This window comes from Giraffa tippelskirchi, chromosome X (assembly GCF_054371585.1).
Source record: "Giraffa tippelskirchi isolate mGirTip1 chromosome X, T2T-mGirTip1v1.2.pri, whole genome shotgun sequence".
NCBI classification, from domain to species: domain Eukaryota; kingdom Metazoa; phylum Chordata; class Mammalia; order Artiodactyla; family Giraffidae; genus Giraffa; species Giraffa tippelskirchi.
The window spans coordinates 120,980,001-120,990,414 of NC_137289.1; the positions used below are offsets into that span (position 1 = coordinate 120,980,001).

At 37.4% G+C, this 10,414-nt stretch overlaps 1 protein-coding gene across 1 annotated transcript in view; it reads left to right on the forward strand.

Annotated features, from left to right (window-relative positions):
• The window catches only part of LOC145535749 (glycerol kinase-like), a 10,190-nt gene extending 117 nt beyond the window's left edge, over nt 1-10,073 (forward strand). Inside the window, exons 2-8 of the mRNA XM_081564100.1 lie at nt 462-563; nt 1,357-1,441; nt 2,309-2,429; nt 2,538-2,681; nt 4,928-5,008; nt 7,976-8,062; nt 9,889-10,073. Of these exons, the coding sequence (XP_081420226.1) occupies nt 462-563; nt 1,357-1,441; nt 2,309-2,429; nt 2,538-2,681; nt 4,928-5,008; nt 7,976-8,062; nt 9,889-9,899 (631 nt within the window). The 3' untranslated portion in view covers nt 9,900-10,073. The remainder of the gene's footprint in view (nt 1-461; nt 564-1,356; nt 1,442-2,308; nt 2,430-2,537; nt 2,682-4,927; nt 5,009-7,975; nt 8,063-9,888) is intronic.
• Nucleotides 10,074-10,414: the final 341 nt, after the last annotated feature.

A 10,414-nucleotide genomic window follows, 5' to 3' on the forward strand; every position in this document is an offset into this window, starting at 1 on the left:
ACCCCACTCCTACTGAGGCCACATGCCCCAGAGTTGGTGCTCCACAACAAGAGAAGCCACTGGCGATGAGAAACCTGTGCCCCATGTCTAGAGAGCAGCTGCCACTCGTTGCAACTAGAGAAAGCCTGTGCACAGCAATAAAGACCCAGCACATCCGAAAATAAATTAAATATTTTTTTAAAAATAGTGGAAATGAGCTACAATACCTTAACAAAACTAATCCAGTTCCTGTCATTCTTGGACTGGGTTATATTTTAGTGGTAGGTATTCAATGTGGAGAAATTTGCTTTTCTTGCTGCTTGTATTCTGCTACAATTAGCAACATTTTGCTGTACTGCATATTAGGAAATCAAAAGTCCCGTCCTAATTTTTTAAACACGTGTGCTTGTTGATGGAAAGAAGTAGTATATACTAGAATGATTTTTTGTGTTTTTTTTTTGTTGTTGTCGTTTGTTTTTAATGTTAGAAAAACTTGCTAAAGAAGTAGGTACTTCTTATGGCTGCTATTTCGTCCCAGCATTTTCGGGGCTGTATGCACCTTATTGGGAGCCCAGTGCAAGAGGGTAAGAATTGAAAATAAGGTATGCTTTTGTCAGTCTTGATTTATTTACTATATTAGCTAAGAACTTATTGGTTAATAGTTTTATATTTTCAAATGATTTTGAAATATGGAGGAAATCTTTTATACTTGGGAAGTATAATTGTAGAACCTTTAAACTCTAAGAAGTTGGGACTTCCCTGGCTGTCCAGTGGTTAGGACTCCACGCTTCCACTGCAGGAGGCATGGATTCAATCCCTGGTTGAGGAACTAAGATACTACACTGCATGCCCCGTGGCATGACATAAAGAAGAACTCCAGGGACTTCCCTGGTGGTTCAGTGGCTGGGACTCTGCCCTCCCTCCCAGTTCAGGGCACCTAGGTTCTAGATCCCACCTGCCACAACTAAGACCTGGTTCAGCCAAATCAATAAATAAATATTAGAAAAAAAAACCCATGAAGTTATGTCATCTGAAAATAAGCCCCGGCCATATTCCTATTCATGTTAGTATTATTATCATTTATCTTCAAGATACCTGCAAGTTATGTATCAAAAGGCCATCATCTAAATGAATATTGATTTGGTTTTATATTATTGTCATCTATTCAGATAGATCATGAACTTTTTCATATGTGGATGCAACATTGTAGACTATAAGGATTTTGCCAGCTACTTAATGTTTGTGCCCAGTTTTGGCTCCCCCCCTGACCCCGTACACGTCTATGTACCAAATTCAACCTTTCCATATTTAGCACATTCCCGATTGATGACTCATTTATTCTGCTCTAATCTTAAAAATCTTTGTGTGTATTTTTAGGATCATCTGTGGGCTCACTCAGTTCACCAATAAATGCCATATTGCTTTTGCTGCATTAGAAGCTGTTTGTTTCCAAACTCGAGAGGTAATCAACATGGGCCTTTTTCCTGTACTTAATCCACCTTTATTATTCCTAAACCAATTTTATATATATGTATATGCTAGAATTTTATGAGAATTTAATAAGCTTGTTCTTGTTGTTCAGTCACTAAGTTGTGTCCGACTCTTTGTGACCCCCATGGACTGCAGCACGCCAGGCTTCCCTGTCCTTCACCATCTCCAGAGTTTGCTCAAACTCATGTCCATTGAGTCAGTGATGCTATCCAACCATCTCATCCTCTGCTGCCCACTTCTGTTCTTGCCCTCAATCTTCCCAGCATAATCAGAAATTAAGCCTGGGGACTTCCCTAGCGGTCCAGTGATTAAGACTTCATGCTTCCACTGCAGGGGGCACGGGTTCCATCCCAGGTCAGGGAGCTAAGATCCCATGGGCTGCACAGTAAGGCCCCCCCCCCAATTTTTTTTTTAAATTAAGCCTGCCTAAACTGTGATGTAATAAATGCAAGTTTGTTTTCTTTTCCCAGCTGTCATTACTTTCTAAGTTCCTGTTAGCTGCTGGGCACTGGGCATTTTACAGTTGAGGGGATGCTGAGCGACACATATTAGGCAAAGGATTTGAGTAGTAGCACAAACATAGATACCACGGCAGGAAATCAGGGTGCAAAATAGAGTTGTCTGGCTTGCTTGAATATAGAGGTGAGTACAGAGGAGTGGTAAGAGAAAAGGTTGGTGGTAACCAGATCAAGGAGGACCTAGAAGAAATCTCAATTTTCCTTCTGTAGGCTTTGGGGAGCTTTTGCATATTTTTAAGTAGAAGATGGCTATTTTCTGAGATATTACTGTGTGGTACTTTGATGATGTTCATTGCACTGGGTTTTTTTTTTTTTTTCAGATTTTGGACGCCATGAACCGCGACTGTGGAATTCCACTCAGCCATTTGCAGGTAGACGGTGGAATGACCAACAACAAAATCCTTATGCAGTTACAAGCAGACATTCTGTATATTACAGTAGGTCAGTAACCCTCATTCCTTCAAACCCCAATAGTCATGTTTTTTTGGAAGAACTGATTTTTCAGGCATATGTAACTGCTAAGATAGTGATGTTGTTCGCTCCCCTCAGTGAAGCCGTCCATGCCTGAAACAACTGCCCTGGGAGCCGCCATGGCTGCAGGAGCTGCAGAAGGGGTTGGAGTCTGGAGTCTGGAGCCTGAGGACTTGTCGGCTGTCACAATGGAGCGATTTGAACCTCAGATCAACGCTGAGGGTACTTTTATTTATTTTTATTGTAGAGTTGATTTCTAATACAATGTTGTGTTAGTTCCAGCAGTACAGCAAAGTGATTCAATTATATATACTATGTTTTTCAGATTCTTTTCCCTTATAGGTCATTACATAATATTGAGTATAGTTCCCTGTGCTCCACAGTTACCTTTTTCAGTGAGGGTACTTGTAAAAACTGAAGATTGGTGTACTGTGAAAAGGGAGAGAGAGTTTGGTGGTTTAGTCACAAATCAAGAAATGAAATAAGATTGCAAATGCAAAGGTAATTTCATATTCAGCTGCTGAACATACTTGGCTTCATATTTGAATGAATGTGAATAAGAGAAATAGTTCCCTATTAAAAAAAAAAAAACAAACTTCTATAATCACTGTTTTACCATTCACTTCTACTGTTTATAGTCTCTTCATGTACAAGGATAACAGTGCCACAGTATCAGTTTTATTAGTAGCCTGTTAGTGTAACCTTTTCTGACAGTGACAAGGGAGATATATAGACCACCGACACATCATGTCTGCATTGGGTCATCTTTAGTGCCAATGCCCAGTTTTAGGACAGGATTAACTGGGCTAAGGACCATTCTGGTAACTTTTAACTAAGCACAGCAGGGCTAGCCTGACAAAAGCAGCAACAATTTACATCAATGAGCATTAAATATTTGACTCACTGTTGCAACAAACAAAACTAAGCCACAAGACCGACCAATAGACTGTAGCCCGCCAGGCTCCTCTGTCCATGAACTTTCCAGGCAAGAATACTGGAGTGGGTTGTCAGTTCCTCCTCCAGGGGATCTTCCCAACCCAGGGATCAAATCCATGTCTCTTGCATCTCCTGCATTGGCAGGTGGATTCTTTACCACTGCACCACCTGGGAAGCTCTAATACCTGTAATTAAGTTTGTGTACAAAAGTCAGGTTTTATATATTCAATTTGGTTTTAAACCTTTTTAAAAAGCTGTCTATAAAATGGTATCATAGTGAATTTTGTGGTGGTTCAGATGGTAAAAAATCTGCCTGCAATGCGGGACACCTGGGTTTGATCCTTGGGTTGGGAAGATCCCCTGGAGAAGGGAACAGCTACCCACTCCAGTATTCCAGCCTGGAGAATTCCATGGACAGAGGAGCCTGGCGGGCTACAGTGCATGGGGTCACAAAGAGTTGGACACGACTGAGCGACTTTCACTTTCCAAGGTCCTCTGCCTTCCCCCAAAGAGAAGGCAGATTAAATAGGATTCTCCTTTCTAATTCATCACCACCTGCTTGTGAATGACCTGGTCTTAGCAGGTAGCCTGTCTCTGCATCTCCCTTCAGTTTGCAGACCAGGCTGAATTTCCCTCCAACTTCCACACAAGCTTCTCTCTGCCGTCACTGGCAGTCTTTGGCAGCCATACTGGGATCGGAGTCCTGGTAAAGCTCCATGTCAGTTAAATACAGTGTAACAAACATCAGTTGAATAAGTGAAACAATTTGTCAAGAATGATGAGTGAATATTAGTACTTAGAACATCTTAGTAAACTGTCTTTCTTTTTTAAAAAACTTTTTATTTTTTATTGGAGTATAGTAACTAACGGACTTCCCTGGTGGCTCAGAGGTTAAAGCGTCTGCCTCCAATGCAGGAGACCTGGGTTCGATCCCTGGGTCGGGCAGTTCCACTGGAGAAGGAAATGGCAACCCACTCCAGTATTCTTGCCTGGAGAATCCCATGGACGGAGGAGCCTGGTAGGCTACAGTCCACGGGGTCGCAAAGAGTCGGACACGACTGAGCGACTTCCCAGTAGCATAGTAACTAACAGTTGTTATTGATAGTTTCAGGTGTACAGCAAAGCGACTCAGCCATACGTGTGAAAGTGAAAGTCGCTCAGTTGTGTCCGACTCTTTGTGACCACATGGACTATACAGTCCATGGAATTCTCCAGGCCAGAATACTGGAGTGGGTAGCTGTCCCTTCTCCAGGGGATCTTCCCAACCCAGGGATTGAACCCAGATCTCCCACACTGCAGGCGGATTCTTTACTGTCTGAGCCACCAGGGAAACCAAGAATACTGGAGTGGGTAGCCTATCCCTTCTTCAGTGGATCTTCCCAGTCCAGGAATCGAACTGGAGTCTCCTGGCAGATGATTCCATACGTATACATGTATCCATTCTCCCCCAGACTCCCCTCCCGTCCAGTCTGCCACCTAACATTCAGTAAACTGCCTTTCTTATGTATGGTTTTCCTACTTTCTATTTCTAGAAAGTGAAATTCGTTATTCTACATGGAAGAAAGCTGTGATGAAATCAATGGGTTGGGTTACAACTCAGTCTTCAGAAAGTGGTAAAAATGTTTTTTTTGTTATTGCCACTTTGTCCTAGTATGTTAAATAGCTTCTTTAAGTATCTGTTTATACTTAGCAAGGCTGCTCTGAAGAATAGCATTATCATATGCTCATAGTTTCTAACATTTTGAAAATACTTAAAGTTCTAAACATAAAATGTAAATTATCAGATTGATATATGTGCTTATCTCTATCCTGCCATACCTTTCCTTATTAGTTTATTCCTGGTACTTTGATTGATAACTTAGTTTTCTTAAAAGTAAAAGTATTTCTAGTTTCTTCCTAATGAAAAAAAAAATCAACTAAACTTTTTTTTTTCTCTTCGTAACTGACTTTGCCTTTTTGGGAGGCTGTCTTCATGACCTGAACCGACCAAAAGCTATATTGATTTCATAATACATTTCACGACTTCCTAGACTGCTCCCAAGCCCTTAGTGAGTGTATGTTGTGAGAATTCATTGAAATAAGAGGAAGAAAAGTACCAAGCATAGTAAATTAGAAATGTCATAATTGGGAAATGCTCTTGGCAGAAATTAGAGGACTTTTGTTTTTAATCACTTAGATGGGAAGGTATCTACCATAAATAAACTATTTAGTTGTAAACAGCTCTGAGCTGCCTTTAATATTGAAACAGCCTTTAACATACCTTTAATATGGCATGATATTGTAATCCGTTGCTAAATACAAGATTTGGAATTTAATGAATGAAACAATGGCCAATAATATTTTGAAGCATATAGTTTAAGAGAGAGGAGTTTATAAATGAAATATAGCCTGCCTTCCAACCCCGAAGTGAGTATAGAACCACTTTTTTAAAAAATTATTTATTTATTGGCTGCACCAGTGCTTAGTTGCAGCATGTGGGGTCTAGTTCCCTGTCTAGGGGTCAAACCTGGGCTCCCTTCATTAGGAGCCCAGAGTCTTAGCCACTGGATCACCAGGGAAGTCCCAAGAACCACTTTTAATGTATCTAGCTTTTCAGAGAAGCTTCTGGGATCATCCTGTTTCTACTTGAAGCTTTTGTTTATTATCCTAAATAAGCTTTAGGCTTAATATCCATTGTCTTGACATCTTTTGTTCTGAGACCCACCTTTCTTTCTAAGATGGTGACAAAGCCTTTCTTGCTAAGATTGTCTGCAGTTTTGAGACCTTTTGCAGTTAAACTTCTCAATCATAGGTATTTTTTGTAGCACAGTGGTAGTTGCTTTGAAGGACGCAACAGCCGTGCACTCTGATTTATTTTCTGGTTGCCCTCAGTTAAAAGCTGATGAAAATGAGTTCCGTGATTTCTTTGACTAGTTGTATTTTTTTAAATGGCACAGAAACTTCCCTGGCAGTCCAGTGGTTGAGACTCCACACTTCCAATGCATGGGGCACAGGTTCATCCCTGGTCAGTGAACAAGATCCTGCATGCTCCCAAAAAATAAATAAATAAAATGTATTTTATTTATTTTATGGCCAAAAAAATATTATATGGCCAAATAAATAAATAAAACGGCACAATTCAACCTGTTCCCCTCCCTCGCTGTATCTGCCTCCATGTTGATACCATACATACTTCTTCCTTACTTGCAGTTGAGGATATGATTTTAATCGCCAAGTTCCCACAAAGCCAATTATCATTTTCTCTCTGTTTGCTTACCTTACTGTCAGTGAACTTAAAATGCCAAGAAAAAGTGGATAAAGACAATTACATGATTCTTTTGTTTCTGCCATCAGAATTGATGATAAAATAATTTGATTTTTTGAGAGCTTTTGATTTTTCAAACTTGATTTTTGTTTCAGTTAGGCTGCAGTGTATTTAAGGCAAAGTGTAAAAAACAATTTGTAGTAGATTTATGAAAAGCACTCATGTACAACATTTTGAGAGTCTCAAAAACTGTATAATAATCCAGATAACAATATTCAATTAGTGAAATGCTGATTGTTCTTCATGCAATGTAAGCTATGTAATAATAGTACAGATAGAATCTTGTTTTGATGATCTCATAAGGCTATTCAAATTGCTGCCTGGCCTCTTATCCTCTTTAAATAGTTTTAATTTATGGGAAGAATATTATGTTAGCTTAATTTCCAAAGCATATTGCCAATTTTGAAGCATTCATATTTATTTTCTTGTTGGTAACTATATTTGAATGGAATGTAAAGAATTTTTAACATACAATTTAATATGTTTTAAATGTTGTAGAAATGATTGGGGATTTAATATTTTTTGGAGAGAGCTTATGATAAGTAATGACTTCATGACTTTGTACTCCAAACCCACCAAAATAACATTTTCTTCAAAAATTGTTAAATGTTCAAGATACATAATGTTTAAATTCAAGAAAAGCCTATGTCTGTATCTATCTAGCTATTCTTTAAAGGAAATGTTTTCAATCAGGTTAGAAAATATCAAAACAATTGTGTTCTCAGACAATATTTTAAAATGTAGATTAATACAGTTTAGTTTTTAAATTATAGTAACATTAATTTTCAGGTTCATTTTGTTATACCAACTGTGTGTAAAAAAGAAAATGAAACCAATAGGGTTTGAAATTCATTTTCAAACTCATGAATTGGACTAATATAACTCTTCTCTGATAGCCAAAGGATCTATAATTTTAATCTGGATGGGGAATGGGATTGCTCACTTAGTATCTTTTGGGGAAGAACCAAGAAAGCTAAAATCAGCAGCCTCCCAAAAAGAAAGTTCTCCTTCAGCTTTCTTTGGCTTTGCCAGTGGAAGGTTTATGTTTGTCTATATGCTCTATGTTCTTGCTATTTGTGGCATGCTATCTGTACCGTTTGTTAACTGTCATAAGCCCTCAGTTTGGATTCTGGTTTTGATTTAAAGTAATAACTCTTTGATACTATTTTTATAACTTTTTTTTTGCTATCATGTGATTCTTAACACAAATATTGTAATTATGTGTCTCTCTTTTGGTTTGCTTGACTGGAATTCCCTCCTACTCGGATGACAACAGGTGACCCTAGTATCTTCTGTAGTCTACCCTTGGGCTTTTTTATAGTGAGTAGCGTGGCAATGTTAATCGGAGCAAGGTACCTCTCAGGTCAGTTCCTCTTTAAATTAGACAATTATATGAGTTAGCGTTAATGTATTTGTGTATAAATCAACAGAAAGTTTTCAGTATTTTTCCTTCTTCCTGTTCTTAGGAACCTGGAAAATCTATTAAAGGTCTAGTTAATATACCATTTAATTCAGAATTAAGGACTGTGACTCTGCTTTTATTCTCTTTGATTTTTAGTAGATGATTTTCTTTGAGGGGCTACATTCTGCTGGCAAGTGCAGCAGTAAGCACAAGTACTACTGTTCATGCTTAAATGAAAGGATGTTCAGAGTGTTAGATGAAATGTATAGTATTTGAAATCAATTGAATTTGCTTTCAAATGTGCCTAAGTTGTTTTTCATGCTTATGAAAATCTTCTACACAAGTCTTAACATTTCAATCCTGGTAAGACTTTCGGCCAGAGTATGTTAGCAGAGTTTCTGTAAAACTCTAAACCTGGGGAAAATGTATTGTCACTTTTATTTTAGTTAAGAGAATACATTGGTGAACTGAAATTTTTTTTTAATTATTGCTGAAATAAATTGGGGGTGAAATTCAAACTGAATTATTACTTTTGCATGTTCTGAATATTCTTATAAAAGTAAAATTGCTCAGTACATTATAAAACTCACTGTGTAACCAGCATTAATTTAAATATAATAATCATTTTTGGAAGTTGTTCCTGATAATAGCTCAGTTTTTCTTCAAATTAATGGCCTAAATGGAAATGACATACTTCATATGTTGCCAAGAAAGTGAAACATTTAAAAAATCTTCTTAATTAGGGAAAGAGTTGAATTATTTCTCTTAATTAATTACAAGATGACCTGGGTTTAAAATGTAAAAATTTTTTATTGATATGGGAGAACATCTGTTTTTAGAAGTCTGACAAGCATTAATCAGCTTGGCATCATCACTAAAGCACTATATATAAATATGGAATGAAAAGTTATTTACATTAGCAGAAAGGGAATAAAAATGATCTACATTAGCAGAACATTAAATTATCTTTTAAATTATGATAAAATTTCATGATTATGTGCATGAGAATTTAAAATTAGATTTACCTTTTTCTGTGTTCTTGTTTATAATAAATTTGTTCAAATCTTTTTCTTCCATAACAACCATGTTGGTATTAGTGCTTTACACCTTACAAAAGGCTTCTGTATACATAAATCTGTACAGAATTAGCAGATGCTTATTTTCTTTCTGCTTCTCAGGAATGTTTGGTGGAAGAGTCTGAGTATTCCCCAGAAGAACTATAATTTAAATTTTTTTTAATTCTGTTTTAGGAAAAGTTCTATTTTTTTTCTTTATCCTGAGGTTTTTTTTGTTTTGTTTTGCTTGTTTGTTTGTTTTTGGCTGCATTATGATGGTCTGGAAAAGGAAAGAAAATAGCATTGCAGCTGAATGTTTTCATCGATATTTTTTCCCCTTCTGTTTCCCTTTGATGCCAGTACAGAATGAAAAAGCTTGGTCTTTGAAAAAATAGGATATATAACATATCTCTAAGCTAAAGGATACAGTAAATGTCCAAATTCCCAGACTTCCAAAATAGATATGATTGCCATCTTTAGGATCTCTCTTGGTAACATATGCTGAGATTTGAGAAAAATTGGAATGACTTGTCTTGGTAAACAGTTAGCAATAGCGTTCATTTGCTAATTTTGAAATTGGCCCAGTTATATTTGTTGCATTTTACCTGTGAAGCAATATTTAGGAATCATATGGAATTTCTAGCTCAATAATGATCGAATCATCTTCATTGCTTTAACTCCTAAATTGCATGTTGATTATTATTGATATATATGATTTTTGTCCCATTTTAGGTATGCCGTAAATACTACCAACTCATGGATTCCAAAGATGCGAGCTCTTTACCTATGGAGAGAATCCAGTGATTCTGTCTCTTAATGTGATGACACTATTCATAGACTGATTTTATTTATAAGCCACTTGCTGCATGATCCTCCAAGTAGACCTGTGGCTTGAAATAAAGAAAATGCAGCAGAAAGAATGCTATAGAAACATTTGGTGTGTTTTTTAACAGCACTAGTTAAGATTGGACCAGCCACCTTTGGGGCTGACCCCCTCCTTTGCAATCATTTCCTGCCTCATTCCCTGTAAGATCTAGGAAGAATTCAGATCCTATCCATTGGAATCTTTCATCACGTATATTCAAATTCTGATGGGCCAGGATTTGATTCCTGCACTACACACGCTTCATTAAGGGGCTATTACTAACTGGCTAAAAATCTGTGATTTTTTGTTTGCTTCCTTTTAACAGACTCCCCTACCCAAAGTCCTCTTCTCTGCTTATTAGGGAGACCACAACATCTTCACTAAATGTTTAAA